The 18,995-nt window shown below is 42.9% G+C and overlaps 1 protein-coding gene across 1 annotated transcript in view; it reads right to left on the reverse strand.

Moving 5' to 3' along the window:
• Window positions 1–1,879: 1,879 nt before the first annotated feature.
• Window positions 1,880–18,995, reverse strand: part of LOC145343101 (aminopeptidase Q-like) — a 132,602-nt gene continuing 115,486 nt past the window's right edge. The window contains exons 18-21 of the mRNA XM_080188983.1: window positions 15,003–15,170; window positions 12,657–12,797; window positions 7,113–7,191; window positions 1,880–6,378 (exon numbers count right to left, since the gene is read on the reverse strand). Coding sequence (XP_080045109.1) covers window positions 6,226–6,378; window positions 7,113–7,191; window positions 12,657–12,797; window positions 15,003–15,170 — 541 coding nt within the window. The 3' untranslated portion in view covers window positions 1,880–6,225. The remainder of the gene's footprint in view (window positions 6,379–7,112; window positions 7,192–12,656; window positions 12,798–15,002; window positions 15,171–18,995) is intronic.

The following is an 18,995-nucleotide window of genomic DNA, read 5'->3' on the forward strand; positions in this document are numbered from 1 at the left end:
GGCTTCATTCTTTGCAGTATTTATTGACTGATAGTCCTGCTGTGTCAGCTTTAATTGGCCATATAATGTCTGTCGGGGCTGGGAGTAGAGCATTGGGAAGCAACGTGTGGACTGTGTGCATCCACTTCTGTTGGTGGGAGCTTTCAGGCTATTCTTAAACCCATCCCTTTATGAACTGTCTGTTGATGCTCAGGATGTCCAAGGAAGAAAGGGAAGAGCGGTCAGTGTTTTGCCTTCATCAATAATTGAAAGTCTTCTGGCACTGGTCTTTATCCCTAAAGATAAGAGGCAGTACACAGTGTCACTGCTATCTTCATCCACTTTGTATATGAAGCTTAGTCCAAAAGATGTGCTGGTTAAGTGTATTGGCTATGCTAAATTCTCCCTTGGTGAGGCACCGGAGCATGGCGATGAGGGGATTTTCATAGTAACTTCATTGCAGTGTTAATGTAAGCCTATTTGTGACCAAATAATAAACTTTACATTTAGCTTTGAATTTTTCTCTTGAGTTCTAATGACATATACCTCACAATTACCTTCCTCTGGCAGAGAACTTGCTAGATCCACGCTGCTCTTTCAGCTATTCTTTGCTTCTTAACAGGCAGCACTGTGAATTTCCAGCAGAATGATTTCATTTCATTAAGGATTTTCCTGAATTTGATTGATTTTATTATTGTCGCATGTTTGGGATACAGTGAAAAGGATTGTTTCTTGTATATTATACAGACAAAACGCACCATTCATAGAGTACATAGGATGCAGAATATAGTGCTACAATCAGAGCTGGAGTAGAGAAAGATCAGCTTATTATAAAGTATGTCTATTCAAAAGACTGATGGCAACAGAGAAGAAACTGTTCTTGAGTTGGTTGGTACGTGATCTCAGACCTTTGTATCTTTTTCCCAAAGAAAGAAGGTAGAATAGAATATATCTGTGGTGCGTGGGATCCTTGATTATGCTGACTGCTTTTCCGAGGCAGTGGGAAGTGTAGATGGAGTCAATTGATGGGAGGCTGATTTGTGTGATGGACCGGCCTATGTTTGCAATCGTTTGTAGTTTCTTGCCGTCTTGGTCAGAACGGGAGCCATACCAAGCTGTGAAACATTCAGAAAGGATGCTTTCTATGGTGCATCTGTAAAAAATTGTGAGAGTTGTAGTGGACATGCTGAATTTCCTTAGCATTCTGAGAAAGTAGAGGCATTGGTGGGCTTTCTTAAGGGTCAGCGTGGAGTGACAAGGACAGGTTGTTGGTGATCTGGACTCCTAGAAACTTCAAGCTCATGACCATTCCCACTTCACCGTTGATGTAAACAGGGGCATACCCTCTACTATGCTTCCTGAAGTCGATTACTATCTCCTTCATTTTGCTGACATTGAGGGAGAGATTACTTTCACCACGCCATTTGATCAGATTCTTTTTCTCTTTCCGATACTCCATCTCATCACTATTTGAGATCTGACCCACTATGGTGATGTCATCAGCAAACTTGAAAAGGGAGCTGGAGTGGAATTTGGTCACACAGTCATAAGTGCATGAGAAGTATAGTAAGGGGCTGAGGACACAGCCTTGCAGGGCACCAGTGTAAATAAACTGCCAACAGAAATGCTGGGCCAATGGTGCGCTGTATCAGTGGGGGACACAAGGGGGGTGCGGTATGAGCATAATTTGAATTTTAAGACCAATGTCCTGAGTACAAGATTTGTTTTCTTTACGAAAATATTAATGGAAATGCTTTTAGAAAAATTCAAGGTCACTTGTATATTAAATTTTATAGAAACACCAGCATTTATTCCTTTAACCCACAACAGTCATTGCAATCTTTCAGTTTTACATTGAAACAGGGCACTGGATATTTAATAAGGCAAAATGAATCTTTATAAATTGAATAGTTCATCAATATGGTTTTTACTTTTATTAAATATTTAATTACAATAGTCTATTACAGAACATGCTGTATCCAATTCAACTTTGGTCCCTAAGGTTGAGAAATCTTTCGTCAACAGAATAAATTGTGGGTAATTGATAAATATAATTTTTAAATCACTCCATATACAGTATGTCAGAGAAGATATGTATACTTTACAGTGTATTTGATTATGAAAATATAATAAAGATACAATTTGAAATGCACTTTAATTCAACGTTTCTTGAGGCTGGTTCAGCATATTACAAAGACATGCAAGAACAAGAGAAAGAAATTAAGCAGACAAAACATCAAACTTAATATTGTGGGAACATCTCAAGTGAAGATGATTCAAAAATACATGTGTGAAGCAAAGAACAAATTGAGAAAGCAACAGAGGAGTTATTGAACACTAAATTCATATTTGCCCTTTTTCAGAAATAAGAGAAAAAAGCCTGAGTTAAATATATTTCCTGAGATTCTACACCACTGGTAGGTCCCGCAATCAGTAGGCAGCTTATCAGGAAATCAGAAGCAATGAATCTGAGATTTATTTGATAAGAGTAGTGATTTTCTTTTGGTGAAAGTGTAAACAGGATGACATCAGATTATCTGCTTGTTATACATCTCTTCAATTCTCTCTTCTCAACTTAAAAGGACGAAAAAATTGAGAAAGGTGTATAAATGTGGCCAGTCCAATACCTCTCCATCTTTTATGATTGGCAAATGTTAAAATTGCCCCCAAGTTTCTTGCCTCACTTGAAATGTAGCCAGTGATATAGACTAAAGGAAAATGTCATCCTAATTTCCAGTGATAGTGTGGAGGAGCTTGGCATTATAAAGGTGTGGCAGGAAATGCATGGCAAAATTTAATGGTGAGGTATTTATTGGGAATGGGGACCTGGGACTTTCCCATCTCTGCCCAATTAGTTCTATGGTGGGAAGGCATATAGATAGCCTCCTAACCTGCCACTAATTGAAGCCCTTATATTGGTAATTCATACCCAATTCTGGCCTCATCCCACCTGAACTGAGTGATTTCTAGGCTGTTTTAGGCAGTATTTAAGAATCAACCGCATTACTCCAGGTTCAGAGTCACATGGAGGATAAGGGTGTCAAATTTCCTTCCCTAAAAAATATTAATGAATCAAATGGGTTTTTACAATAATTGACAATGGCCATTGACAGACATTTAATTCCAGACCTGCCATGGTGGAATTTGAACCTGGGCTCCCAGAGCATTACCCTGGGTATCTAGATTATTAGTCCAGTGACAATGCTATTGTGCCATTGTCTCCACATTGTGCAGCAAGAGCTGAAGGAAGTTTGGAGGCTATGGACTATGAAGAAAGGTTGAACAAACTTGAATTGTTTTCATTGGAATGTTGGAGGATAAGGAGGGGCCTGATAAAGGTTCATAAGCTTATGACAAGCTTGGATAGTAAGGATGATCAGTCTTTTTCCCAGGGTCAACGGGAAATGTCAAAGGGTCAATTACTTGGGGGCATAGATTGAAAGGGAGGGGGGGCATTTAAAAGCGATGCAAGGGGCAAGTTTTTCATAGAGTGGTGAATGTCTGGTATGTGCTGCCAGAAGAAGTGGTAGAAGCAGATTCTATAACAAAGTTCATGAGGCATCTGGATAGATACATGAATAGGCAGGTAACAGAGGGATATGGACCATGTAGATGCAAGAAAATATTAGATTGGTGAGGCATCTATGTCAGCACAGACTTGGTGGGCCGAAGGCCTGTTCTTGTGCTGCACTATTCTTTGAGTAACATTTACTTCAGGGTGTCCATGAGGTACCCGAGTTATGTGTCATAATAATTTTGCTATTTTAATGACTTAAATTGGGGTGTAGCAAGCTAAGTTTCTAACATTTGAGAGGGTATCCAACTCAGAAAGTATTCAAATTTTAAGAAAGTTTTAGTCAGACTCAGAATGGTTTACATCGGCACGACATGTGCAACTGGATGCGGCTAAGCATTAAATGGTATTTATAAGCACACCTAACCTAAAGAATGTGTGTGGGCAGGATTTTATGGCCTTGCTTGACCCGAGACTTGAAAATCCTGCCTGAGGTCAGTGGACCTTCCCATTGTCCGTCCCTCGCCTGCTCAAATTCCCGGGGCGAGCGGGGTGGTAGAATTCTGGCACGTGGGTCAAATAGAAAATGCTGATCAAGGAAAGATCCTTGAAGTTATAATGGATAAATCTAAAAAACAGTAAGTACAATGTACAACTGCAGATAAAATGACAAGAGCCTGGATTGCATTAGCTGAGTAACAACTTACAATTTAAAGAGGTCATATTGTTGTCATTCAAGGCATTACCACCTGAAGTATTGTGTGCATTTAACCATAGAAAATTATTAACAGAAGTGAGTAACAATGATAATTCTGTATAATGGTGAAGGAGTTGGGTTTGCTTCCTTTAGGGTTACTCCAGCATTGAGTGACACCTCCTTGGAGATGTTTCTGAAAGCAACCAGAGAAAGAAGGCAGGTCCTGATATCAGCAGCTGAGAGAAGGAGACCATGAGATTTCACCACAAAGGCCTGCCTGGAGGTAGCAGCCATTGTAAGCATCCGTGGGGTTGTTACAGGAATGTCGATCTAGTGCAGAAAGAGATTTTATCTGCTGTGGTCTAGAAAACGGAGTGGTGTTTAGATTTGTAAAATGGAAGCTAAGCATGAATTAAAAGGCACCCATGAAATGTGAGGCCAGATAACAGACCCATGCATGAGGCAACACCAGGCACCATAGAACACAATGAGGCATCCAGTTCACAAACGCTCAAACACTATTTTCACAAATTGAATGGCCGCCTCACTATGGCATCCCAACAGGACTGTGCTGCATATTTACAGCACTTCAGAGTGACTTGCACCAATGTGCCATAAGATAGGAATGACATGGAGTATGTCTATTCTTTAAGGGAAAACATGCTCAGTATGCTAGGGAGTGTCAATGAACTGGAGGTGCTGTACCATTAATCACTGTACCAGTGACTTCTCAGACACTGAATCAGTCCATGTCCATATGCGGTAAGACCAGGACAATATACAGGCTTGGGCTGATTAGTTGCAAGTAGAATTCACACCACGCAATTGCCAGGCAATGACCATCTCCAATGAAAGATAACCTACCTATTTCCTCTTGATATTCAATGGCATTATCATTGCTGAATCTGGCAGTCACCTTGACCAGAAACTGAACTGGATCAGCCATATAAATTCTGTGGTTCAAGAGCAGGTCTGAAGCTGGGAATCCTGTGGCAAGTAACTCACCCCCTGACTCCCCAAAGCCTGTTCGTCATCTACAAGGCACAAGTCAGAAGTGTGGTGGAATATTCTCCATTTGCCTGGATGAGTGCAGCTCCAACAACACTCAAAAAACTTAGAACCGTCCAGGACAAAATGTTTGATTGGCACCCCATCCACAAACATTCAGACCCTCTATGACTTATACACAGTGGCAGCAGTGTATACCACTACAGGATCCAATATAACAATTCACCAAGACTCCTCCAATAGCATTTTCCAAACCTGTGACCTCTACCATCTAGAAGGACAGGGACAGCAGATGCATGCAAACATCACCACCTGCAAGTACCTCTCCAAGCACTGACTTGGAATTATCTTGCCATTCTTTCACTGTCAGTGGGTCAACATCCTGGAACTCCAGACAGCAGTTTGGGTGTACCTACACAACATGGATTATAGTGGTTGTAGAAGGAGGCTTACCATCATCTTTTGAAGGTCAGTTAGGGGATGGGCAGAAAATGCGGGCCAAGCCAGTGATGTCCATGCTCCATGAAAGAATAAAAAGTAAAAGAAAACAGAAGACATCAATGGAGGAGGAGGCCATGGAGATTGGAAAAGTCATGGCAGGGCAACCTCTTGCTGCCATGTGTTCACATGCCGGAGATAAGGAGCCAGTCATGGTATCCATTTGTGCATGGAACTTCACAGACAGTCCTGCCTCTAAGGGCTGGTAAAATCCTGCCCAGTAACATTTTTCCCAGGGTTTTGTTTACCAGGGTGAAGGATCAGCTGCCAGGAAACATGTTAAAATTGAGATGTAACTGGAAGGAAAGTCAAGCATATCTTTTACACTCAAATAATAATTGAATTATGCAACATAGAGTAACAGGAAAGGCAATTGAAGCTCTCAGTGTAAATGAATCAGAGACCTCAGGAGAAGGAAGGGATTGGAGGATGTGATGCAAAGTAGATGAATGGGATGACTTTGGAAAGAAGGATGGGTTTGTTTGAGCCAATGGTCCTTTTTCTGTTCTTGAATTTCTTCAGTGTCATTTTAATCTGCTGGTACGTTTTCAGTTAACCAATTGTGAACATCAGTATGAATTTTCTTCTTCCAATTAAAAAGTTGCCGTCTGTCTTTGATGATATGTTCAACTTCATTTGCCCATTCTTCTTCACCAGTGGTACTGTTCAGAAATAATTCAAACTACAAAAGAAACAAATAAATGTAGGATAAAGCTGAGTCATAGAAATATTAATCAGTACAGCTTTGTTAAAGAGTGACCAAGAAACCTACAGTAATGAGTGTGAATGAGGTTCTTCTACTCTATTGTACATGTAACCATCTAACTGGAGACAAGTGCCTGGAACAGACAAAACTCTTTCTCACACAGGGACTGTCTGTCTCTGCTGAAACTCTTACCCATATTGCCTCCAAACATGTCTGTTTTACTACACTCCTGGCCATCTTCCATCCGCTACTCTCTGTATATTTCGGATCCTGTAAAACTGCATTCCATAATCCTATCCTGGATTGTTCCAATTGCCCATTAACTATGTTTTTGCTAATCTACATTGGCTGTTGTTCTCCAATGCCACAGAGTTAAAACTCTCTGAAATCTCCTTCTCCACTAACTTAAAAGTCCTCCTTAAAACTCACGTCAATAGCCATGCTTGACCATCTTTCCTAATATTTCCTTTGGCTTGGCATCCATTTCCTTTCTTTACACTTTTGTAAGGTAAATTGGAACATTTTTACATTAACTGTGCTATATTAAGTCCTATCATTGTTGTATCCGAAGATTATGGTCAACCTTTTCCAGTTTGGGTTTAGATTTTAATGTCTTGGCTTTAGTGTTGATTATTGCATTTCATTAAGGCTATTTTGACATATTGTATTCAATAATAGTAATATATCAGACATATTCACAAGGCTCATACCTCTTGGAATTCAAAATCAGTCAGAAGTCCTTCAGCCAACGTGTAGAATAAAGCTGTCAGTTCAAAGTAATATGTATTGCTGCAGCAACGACAAATAATTTGAAAGATAAGTACAAAGATAATAAGGACAAAAAGCAAAGAAAAGTATAGCATGGAAACAGGCCCTTCAGCCCTCCATGCCCATGCTAATCATCATGCCCTAACTAAACTTAAAAAAACTTTCTGCCCTTACTTTGTCAGTATCCCTCTATTTCCTCCCTACTCATGTACCCATTCAGGTGCCTTTTAAATGTTGTTAATGTGCCTGCTTCCATCACCCCTTCTGGCAGCGTATTCCAGGCATCCACCACTGTCTGTGTAAAAAGCTTCCCCCACACATCTCCCTTATACTTTCCCCCTCTCACCTTGAACCTGTGCCTTCTTGTCATTAACACTTCCACGCTGGGAAAAAGCCTCTGACCATCCACCCTGTCCATGCGTCTCATAATTTTGTAGATCTCTACCGCGTCTCTCCTCAGCCTCCATCTTTCCAGTGAAAACAATCTTAGTTTATTCAACCTTTCCTCGGAGCCAACACCCTTGAGACCAGGCAACATCCTAGTGAACCTTCTTTGCAATCTCTCCAAAGCTTCCATGTCCTTCTGATAGTGTGGTGACCAGAACTGCACACAATACTCCAAATGCGACTTAATCAAGCTTTTATATAGCTGCAACATGATTTGCCAACCCTTGCACTCAATACATAAGAACATAAGAACATAAGAAATAGGAGCAGGAGTAGGCCATCTAGCCCTTCAAGCCTGCCCCGCCATTCAATAAGATCATGGCTGATCTGTTGTGGCTCAGTTCCACTTTCCCGCCCTCTCCCCATAACCCTTAATCCCCTCTCTTATCAAGAACCCATCAACCCGCTTCTTAAAAATATTTAGCGAGGCAGCCTCCACCACTTCAACGGGCAGAGAATTCCAGAGATTCACCACCCTTTGAGTGAAGAAGTTCCTCCTCAACTCCGTTCTAAACCGCCTCCCCTTTATCTTGAGGCTGTGCCCCCTAGTCCTACTGTCTTTTTTGAGCGGGAAGAGTCTCTCCACCTCTATCCTATCCATCCCATTCATCATCTTATACGTCTCAATGAGATCTCCCCTCATTCTTCTAAACTCTAACGAGTACAAGCCTAGTTTATTCAGCCTCTCCTCATAGCTCAATCCCCTCAACTCCGGTATCAGCCTAGTAAACCTCCTCTGCACTCCCTCCAGGGCCAAAATATCCTTGCGCAGGTGCGGCGCCCAAAACTGCACACAGTACTCCAGCTGCGGCCTCACCAATGCCCTATACAGCTGCAGCAAGACCTCCCTACTTTTATATTCAATCCCCCTCGCTATGAAGGCCAGCATCCCATTCGCCTTCCTGACCACCTGCTGCACCTGCAAGCTGGGTTTTTGCGACTCATGCACAAGGACCCCGAGGTCCCTCTGCACCGTCGCCTGCTGCAGTTTTTCGCCACGTAAGTAATAGTCCTTCCTACCATTCTTCCTACCAAAGTTGCCAAAGAAGGCAAGCATGCCATATGCCTTCTTAATCACCTTGTTACCTGTGTTGCCGCTTTTAGGGAACTGTGGACCAGCACGCCTCGCATTTGTCTGAATTAAACATCCTACTATCATTTTTGTGCCCAAGTTTCCAATCTAAGTGTATCCTGTTGTATCCTCTGACAATCTCCGGCACTATCAGCAACTCCACCAATCATCTGCAAACATACTAATCAGACCACCAACGTTTTCCTCCAGATCTTACGTAAAGATGATTATGAATGCTATTTTGCTTCACTTGGTAATATTTTTGCTTTTGAGTCAGAACAGTGTATCTTCAAGCCCCATCCAGGACTTGAATGCATAATGTAGACTCATGCTCCGATGCAGCAATGAGGGATTGTTGTACTGCTGGAAGTGCTGTCTATTGGCAGGCATTAAACAATCATCTGTTGTTTAAGTAAACATAAAAGATCTGATATGTTATTTGAAGGGGAACAGAGTGACCTCCTGATATTCTGACCAACGCTCTTTTGTTAACCAATTATACTAAAAACAACTGATCATTTATCTCCTTTAATTAGATTTCATAGATTTTACTCATTAGTGTGCCACCGTGCTGCTGCAGGCTCATTGGTCACGTCCCTAATGCAGCAATGTGCAGCTTCCTGGGATGTCCCGCACATGACCTATTGGATCCTTGGAAGGAGCCGTAGGTGTAGAATTTCAGTGCCCCTCGCACTAGGTATCCAACAAGTGCCATCAGTTCTATGTTGTCCTACAGCATCATGTAGCAGTAGGTAACAGACTTCTCTGAGAGATGCAGGCATCTCTGGCAGGTAAAGAACTTCAAGGGCCATCTCCATCCTCTCTCCTGCTGTTGTTCCACATGGCATCCTGCTGTGGTCTGTCTAGCTGCTGGCTATATTTCTGCTGTTTCTTGCTTGTGGCAGGAGGACTTGGCGTGGGGGGAATCAGTCCCATCTTTTGATATCATTCTTTTCACCGGTTGCCACCACTGGAGGCAGTGTGTAGCTCCTCAGATCTTCCCCTCTCCTTCCCAGATCTGCCCTATCAGTCCCTCAAAGCTACCCTCTCCCTACCAGCTTCCTCAGACCTTCTTCTCTCTATCCCGGTTCTTCCCTCAGTTCCTCAAAACTGGCCCTTGCCTTAAAGCTATCAGTGGCTTCCTCTTCCCATTTGGCAAAATTGTGAACTCCAATGGAAAGCAGCTCCATTTAAGTTTATTTATTAGTGTCACAAGTAAGCTTACTGTGGAAATCACCTAATCGCCACACTCCAGCAGCTGTTCGCGAACACTGAGGGAGAATTTAGCATAGCCAATATGTCTAACCAGCACATCTTTCAGACTGTGGGAGGAAACTGGTGCACTCAGAGGAAACCTATGCAGACATGGGGAGAATGTGCAAACTCCACACAGTAAGTGACCCAAGTCAGGAATTGAACCCTGGTCCCTGGCACTATGCAGCAGCAGTGCTAATCACTGTGCTGGCTGACCTTCCTCTAAAAGTCTGGAAACCACCACTTTTAATGATAGGGGTGCCATTCACTGCTCCTTGAATTCAGAGAGCAATATTTAATTCCTGTCAAATGCCTATTAATTTGACTTAATGACCTTTTCAACAAATTCAATTACGTTTCCATCACTTGCATGAGGTATCTTTGCATTCCTGCCTCCCCACTGTCTGCATAATTCAGCCCTCAGCATCAGGCCTTTGACACGATCTTCCAGACAAGAGTTTTAGCCATGAGGCAACACTGGATAGCTTGGTTTTTTTCCTTTGGAACAGAGAGAGCTGAAGGAATATTTAACTGAGCCTAGATAGAGTGGATAGGAAGGATCCGTTAGCAGAGAGGTCATTGATGAAGAGGCTTAGAGAGTAATTGAGAAATCTTTTCATCCAGGAGATACTGAAGATCTGGATATCCTTGCCTGGAAGGATGGAAAAAGTCAAACTTAAACTGGAAAGGAATTTTTTACAAAACTAGAAGTGATTTAGCTGAGGTGGACTGGACAAGACTGCTAAAGGATAAATCAGTGGTAGAGTAAAGCACTAATAAGTGAGATCCTTAGGGTGCAAAGCAGACATACCCCTCCAAAAATAAGAATGGTACTGCCAAATCTAGACAGAATGGCTGTTTAGAAAAATACAGGGGAAGAAAAAACAGATAAAAAAAGCTTATGATAGAAAAATCTCAACACTGCATATCGCCTAGAGTATATAGAAAGTAGAGGAATCAGTTAAATAAGGAGATCAAAGAGAGAGCAAGATAAAGGAAAACCCAAAGAAGTTTTACCAGTATATAAAGAATAAAAGGACAGTTCAGGAAAAAATGGTATATACCAGAGATGTAAAGGGAAGATTGTGTGAAAATGCAGAAGATATAGGAAGAGTTTTAAATGATTTTTTTTTGTCTCCGCATGCACAAAGGGATGCGGATATAGTCGTCCAAGAGGAGTAGTGTGAAATATTGAATAAAATTGGACAATAGAGGAAGTGTTAGAGGAGTTGGACTCCTTGAAAGTGGAGAAGTTATCAAAACCAGATGGATTGTTCCCGAGGATGTTGAAGGAGGTCAGGGAGGAAATATCAGATGCACTTAGGGTTTTTTCTAAATTTTACTAGGTGAGGTGCCAGAGGACTGGTGGAATGCAAATGTGGTTCGGTTGTTTAAAAATTGTACAAAGGAAATGCCAAACAATCATGGGACAGTTAGTCTTACTTTGGTGACGGGCAATTTGTAAAAGTCAATCCTGAGAGATCAAATAAACTGTCATTTAAAAGGCACAGACCAGAAAGAGATAGTTAGCATGGCTTTGTTGAGGAAAGGCCATACCTTACAAATTTGACTGAATTCTTTGAGGAAGTAACAAGGAGATCGATGAAGGTAGTGCAGTGAATGTTGTCTATGTAAATAAAGCACTTGACAAGGTCCCATATAAGAACATAAGAACATAAGAAATAGGAGCAGGAGTAGGCCATCTAGCCCTTCGAGCCTGCCCCGCCATTCAATAAGATCATGGCTGATCTGTCGTGGCTCAGTTCCACATTCCCGCCCTCTCCCCATAACCCTTAATCCCCTCTCTTATCAAAAACCCATCAACCTGCGTCTTAAAAATATTTAGCGAGGCAGCCTCCACCACTTCAACTGGCAGAGAATTCCAGAGATTCACCACCCTTTGAGTGAAGAAGTTCTTCCTCAACTCCGTTCTAAGCCGCCCCCCCCTTTATCTTGAGGCTGTGCCCCCTAGTCCTACTGTCCTTTCTGAGCAGGAAGAGTCTCTCTCCACCTCTATCCTATCCATCCCATTCATCATCTTATATGTCTCAATGAGATCTCCCCTCATTCTTCTAAACTCTAACGAGTACAAGCCTAGTTTATTCAGCCTCTCCTCATAGCTCAACCCCCTCAACTCCGGCATCAGCCTAGTAAACCTCCTCTGCACTCCCTCCAAGGCCAAAATATCCTTGCGCAGGTGCGGCGCCCAAAACTGCACACAGTACTCCAGCTGCAGCCTCACCAATGCCCTATACAGCCGCAGCAAGACCTCCCTACTTTTATATTCAATCCCCCTCGCTATGAAGGCCAGCATCCCATTCGCCTTCCTGACCACCTGCTGCACCTGTAGGCTGGGTTTTTGCGACTCATGCACAAGGACCCCGAGGTCCCTCTGCACCGTCGCCTGCTGCAGTTTTTCACCACGTAAGTAATAATCCTTCCTACCATTATTCCTACCAAAGTGGACCACCTCGCACTTGCCAACATTAAATTCCATTTGCCATTTCCTGGCCCATTCACCCAGCCTATCTAGATCCTTCTGGCAAATTGGTCAAAAAAAAAAGCCCATGGGATACAGGTAATGTGACAAATTGGATCCAAAGTTGGCTTCATAACAGTAAACAAGGTATAATGTTTGATGGTTGCCCTTATTTACATCCTGCTTAAAAGTACCCAGAAGTTTCAGCTGAAAATTGTTAGACTATTGGCTTACTTGGTTTCAATCATATTCCAGTTTGCTCTTATGAAATTCCATACCAAAGGCCAACCAACTGAATTTTTTGCCACAGAATGATAAACCACATATTGGTGTTCTGGTGAGGTCATTAAATCATCCAAAGTATAGTATAAATATCTGCAAAAATAAAGATCCACAATGTTGTTATTGGTCAGTTATGAGGCACAGTATATCTGTTCTCAAGTTTCATCATGTGATTTGTGACTTCAGCTGCGTAAAAGTTCCAATCTGGCACATACATGGGTAGAAGAGCCATCAAAGTTCAAATTAGGACCATTATGGAATTTGCCAAGATTCAAAGTTGGAGTTTTATATGGGATCCTTTTCAGATACAGATCTTCTATGGCTTTACTCTTTGAGATTGAAGGTTAGTAGTTTCCAAGTATTCAATAATTACAGTAAATACGAGCGGTTTGAATGTCACTGTGACTGTGTTCTTTTTAGGACAGCTCTGCTCCCTCCCTTTTCTGCTGCAATGATCCCTCTGGTGGTTTCTGTGTTACCAATGTTAGTTACACTACACCCTCTGCATTCCAGGCTTCCCTTTCAACTACCCTTTGACATTTCCCTCTTTTTTTCCCCATGTTTGATCATCTTTTTGCAGCTTTCTGCAGCTAACATGTTTATTGCTTTCAGCAAGACTGATGCAGCTCAATTAAAGAACTTCTAATGATTTTTGTGATGCCATGATTGCTGACTAGTCTGGTGAAACCTGAAGTCTGATTATTGGGTTTAGACAGTCACAAAACATGAGGTGATGTCATATTATCATCAACCTGTCATATTGCATTACACTGACAGAATCACTTATCAGCAGAAATTTTGGAAACTGAGACCACCCATCAGTTTAAATATAAAGTAGATGGATATATGCATAGATATGTATTCTATTATGTAGGGGCAATTTTGTAAACCTTTAGTTCCTGTAAGAAATCTAATTAAATTGGAACATGAATTGAAGATAGATTTGTGACCTTTTATACATTGAAGTTCTATAACAGAAGTGAAGCTATCTCTTATGTACGTTTATACATTCATTGCTTTTTCAATACCAATATATTTCTGAAGACAATTTGTTACCCAAGAAAAAAATCAAATCTGAAATATTAAGTCATGTTGTAATTGTTAACAAGCCCAAATAAATAGTGGTTACCACAGACTAATGATAGGTGAAATTTTATAAGCCACTTTATTTTCATAGACCTATCATTGTGCTTAAAAACAATGAACAAAGATTAGCATGAAACATGTGCTTTGTATTCAAAAGGAAGCAGCAACTATCACCAATCAATGGCAGATGAACACACATCCCTGTCTCCTCTTTCTATTTCGGGATTTCTCAACTCTCCCCAGTTAAATATTGAGTAATTAACTTGATCTGTGCTTACCAACATCCTACAAAGCTGCTGGATATATGAAGCTAATGAAATGATTACATTGGCTACCAAAGAACAATGAGATTTCTTAAAACTCTGAAGTAACCTTTGAAATAAGATCACTACTGGTACAAGGGTGCTGGATTTCTGGGGACCTGTGACATTCTCCTGGCTAAAAGTTTAAGGGTGAGTAGGCCACCACTCCAATGGCTGTCCAACAACGTGAAGTTGGTGGTAAAATGTAAAATTGGATCAGCCATGACCTTATTAAATGGTAGAGCAGGCTCAAGGGGCTGAGTGGCTTGTTCCAACTACTAAATAAAACATGTTTTATTTAATTGTTGCCAGTCCTGGGAATACAGTGACTCCTGATGAAGAGGTGCTCTATATCAAAGAACAGTCCAGCGTCAGGCTGGCAGGTCTTGGTGAGGAGAGTGGTGAAGTTATGGGGCTAAGTTTGAGAGACTGGAAAGGGTGGTGGTGGAGTAGATGACTTATCTGACACCACCCATGCAGCTAAAGTTGCCATGTTTTCCACATGACATGACACCCCCCGCAATGGGTAAAATACTCACAATGGTAGGATAAAGTCCTTTAGTAGTAATTCATTGATCACTTCAGGATCTGAACTGGCCTGAAGGCCATTGGGTGGCCTATTAAACCCCCTCCCTCCTCTAACCTGCCTATACATGTTGAGGGACTAGGGTTGGGTGAGTAGGCAACAGACATGAAGCTCATTAGATTTTATATGTTCCCCACTGCCTCCAAACTTGCCAGCACGTGAGCAGAAAATCCAGCCCAAAGATTTTGAAAATTGGAGGTTGAAAAGGACAAATGGTTAAAATTGTTCAATAGAATTCCACACAGAAGAATTGCACCAAGTTTTTCAAAAAAAAAGAGAGGAATTGGCTGATTTGTTAAATTGCTGCATACTGAAAGCTAATACCTCGTTAGAATCCATGGTTCTCTACTACAACCCATAGCAAAAAGTAGATCTGTATCCTCTGATACTGTAGTTTGATTCAGATAACGTGCCCATGCAAAGTTCCATTCTTTATCAGTGCCAGTTTTAATAGCCTCACAGTAGATTTGGCGTCTGATGTAACTTGGAATTCTGAAAGAGAAGAATGTAGCAACATTTCCATATTTTCTTTCAACTGTAATTTTTCAAATTCTTCACAGTAAAATTGATATTTTGGGGCCATGTTTGGGGTCAGAGTCCTGGCGAATCGTATAACTAGGACTGTAGATAGGGCTTTAAACTAACTGGGGGCGGGGGGGGGGGCAGGGGAGGGTGCAAGGGTAGGTGAAATTACAGTGTCTAAAGTAAAAGAGAGGGTACAGGTACCGGAAGAGGTCTGGTGGCCATTACGGAAACGTGGCTGCAGGGTGACAGGGACTGGGAGCTGAATGTCCAGGGGTATCAAGTGTTTAGGAAGGATAGACAGGAGGAAAAGGGGGGAGGGGTAGCTCTGTTGATTAAGGATAATATCAGGGTGGTACTAAGGGAAGATGTAGGCGCCAAAGAGCAGAACGTGGCATCGTTGTGGATGGAGATAAGGAACAGCAAGGGGAGGAAGACGCTGGTGGATGTCGTCTATAGGCCCCTAAATAATGACCTGGAAGTGGGGCGGGCTATAAACACACGAATAAATGATGCGTGCAGAAATGGAACGGCGATAATTATGGGGGATTTCAATCTACATATTGATTGGTCGACCCATGTTGGACGCGGTGGGCTTGAGGAAGAGTTCTTGGAATGCTGCCGGGATAGTTTCCTTGAACAGTGTGTGTTGGAGTCGACGAGGGAGCGAGCTATCTTAGATCTGGTGTTATGTAATGAGGCGGGTAGAATTAGGGACCTTGTTGTGAGGGATCCTCTTGGGAAGAGTGATCATTGTATGGTTGAGTTTTTGATGCAGATGGAGGATGAGAAAGTAGGATCCCGAACCTGTGTCCTCTGTTTGAACAGAGGGGAGTACGATAGGATGAGAGAGGAATTGGCAAATGTAGATTGGGGGCGCAGATTGGTCAGTAGGACTGCTGAGGAACAGTGGAGGATCTTTAAGGAGATCTTTCTTGGTGCTCAGCAGAAATTTATTCCGATGGTAAAGAAGGATCATAGGAGAAGGGATAATCAGCCGTGGTTAACGTGGCAAATGGAATTTAATGTTGGCAAGTGTGAGGTAGTCCACTTTGGTAGGAAGAATGGTAGGAAGGACTATTACTTACGTGGAGAAAAACTGCAGCAGGCGACGGTGCAGAGGGACCTCGGGGTCCTTGTGCATGAGTCGCAAAAACCCAGCTTGCAGGTGCAGCAGGTGGTCAGGAAGGCGAATGGGATGCTGGCCTTCATAGCGAGGGGGATTGAATATAAAAGTAGGGAGGTCTTGCTGCAGCTGTATAGGGCATTGGTGAGGCCGCAGCTGGAGTACTGTGTGCAGTTTTGGGCGCCGCACCTGCGCAAGGATATTTTGGCCCTGGAGGGAGTGCAGAGGAGGTTTACTAGGCTGATACCGGAGTTGAGGGGATTGAGCTATGAGGAGAGGCTGAATAAACTAGGCTTGTACTCGTTAGAGTTTAGAAGAATGAGGGGAGATCTCATTGAGACGTATAAGATGATGAATGGGATGGATAGGATAGAGGTGGAGAGACTCTTCCCGCTCAAAAAAGACAGTAGGACTAGGGGGCACAGCCTCAAGATAAAGGGGAGGCGGTTTAGAACGGAGTTGAGGAGGAACTTCTTCACTCAAAGGGTGGTGAATCTCTGGAATTCTCTGCCCGTTGAAGTGGTGGAGGCTGCCTCGCTAAATATTTTTAAGAAGCGGGTTGATGGGTTCTTGATAAGAGAGGGGATTAAGGGTTATGGGGAGAGGGCGGGAAAGTGGAACTGAGCCACGACAGATCAGCCATGATCTTATTGAATGGCGGGGCAGGCTCGAAGGGCTAGATGGCCTACTCCTGCTCCTATTTCTTATGTTCTTATGTTCTTAACGAAGGAAATAAAGGAGAGTATAAAATTAAAAGCTGATGCGTTTAGAGTGGCTAAAAGTAGTGGGCGAGTAGAGGATTGGGAGAGGTTTAAAAATCAACAAAGAATGACGAAGAAGTTGATAAAGAAAGGAAGGACAGACTATGAAGCTAAACTAGCGCTAAATATAAAAAAGGATAGTAAAAGTTTTTATAAATATATAAAAAGGAGAAGGCTGGCTAGGGTGAATGTTGGACCCTTAGAGGATGAGAGGGGGGATTTAGTGGTGGGGGATGAGGAAATGGCTGAGGCCTTAAATAAGTTTTTTGCTTCGGTCTTCACGGAGGAGGACGCGAATAGTTTGCCGGGTACTAAAGATAGAAGGATGGTAGGAGTTGAGGGCCTGAATGCGATCACTGTCACTAGAGAGGTAGTGCTCGACAGACTAGCGGGGCTGATGGTGGACAAGTCCCCAGGACCGGATGGAATGCATCCCAGGGTTCTGAAGGAAATGGCAGAGGTGATAGTGGATGCCTTAGTGATTATTTTCCAAACCTCGCTGGATTCCGGGGAAGTGCTGGAAGATTGGAAAACGGCTAATGTTACACCGCTGTTTAAAAAGGGTAGCAAGCAAAAGGCAGGGAATTATAGGCCGGTTAGTTTAACGTCTGTTGTAGGAAAAATGCTTGAATCCGTCATCAAAGAAGAAATAGCGAGACATCTTGAGAAGAATTGTTTGATAGAGCAGACGCAGCACAGATTCGTTAAGGGGAAGTCGTGTCTGACAAATTTATTGGAATTCTATGAGGATGTGTCTAGTGCGGTGGACGGAGGGGAACTGGTGGATGTGGTGTTTCTCGATTTTCAGAAGGCGTTTGATAAGGTGCCGCACAAAAGGTTGTTACAGAAGGTTAGGGGGCATGGAGTTGGGGTAAGGTGTTAGCGTGGATAGAGGATTGGCTGTCAAATAGGAGGCAGAGAGTAGGTGTCAATGGGTACTATTCAGATTGGCAGTTGGTGACTAGTGGAGTGCCCCAGGGATCGGTGCTGGGGCCTCAGCTATTTACCATTTATATAGATGATCTGGAGGCGGGAGCTGAGTGTAGGGTGTCGAAGTTTGCTGATGACACAAAGATAAGTGGAACAGCAAATCGTGCGGAGGGTGTAGAAAGTCTGCAGAGGGATCTAGATAGGCTGAGCAAGTGGGCGAGGACCTGGCAGATGGAATACAGCGTTGGCAAGTGTGACGTTATCCACTTTGGCAGGAATAATAGTAGGAGGGACTACTATTTAAAGGGCAAAAAGCTGCAGCATGCTACGGTGCAGAGGGACCTGGGGGTCCTTGTGCATGAGTTGCAAAAACCCAGCCTACAGATGCAGCAAGTGATCAGGAGGGCAAATGGGATGCTGGCCTTCATAGCGAGGGGGATTGAATAAAAAAGTAGGGAGGTCTTGCTGCAACTGCACAGGGCACTGGTGAGGTCACAGCTGAGTACTGTGTGCAGTTTTGGTCACCGCACTTGCGCAAGGATATTTTGGCCTTGGAGGGAGTGCAGAGGAGGTTCACTAGGCTGATACCGGAGTTGAGGGGGTTGAACTATGAAGAGAGGCTGAATAGACTGGGCTTGTACTTGGAGTTTAGAAGGATGAGGGGGGATCTTATTGAGACATATAAGATGATGAAGGGGATGGATAGGGTAGAGGTTGAGAGGCTCTTCCCGCTCAGAAAGGACAGTAGGACTAGAGGGCACAGCCTCAAGATAAAGGGGGGGGGGGGGGCGCAGTTTAGGACAGAGTTGAGGAGGAACTTCTTCATTCAAAGGGTGGTGAATCTCTGGAATTCTCTGCCCGTTGAAGTGGTGGAGGCTACCTTGCTGAGTTTATTTAAGACGCGGGTAGATAGGTTTTTGGTAGGCAAAGGGATTAAGGGTTATGGGGAGAAAGCGGGAAAGTGGAACTGATTCACTT

Source organism: Carcharhinus amblyrhynchos, chromosome 5 (genome assembly GCF_965287045.1).
Source record: "Carcharhinus amblyrhynchos chromosome 5, sCarAmb.v2.hapA, whole genome shotgun sequence".
Classification (NCBI taxonomy): Eukaryota; Metazoa; Chordata; class Chondrichthyes; order Carcharhiniformes; family Carcharhinidae; genus Carcharhinus; species Carcharhinus amblyrhynchos.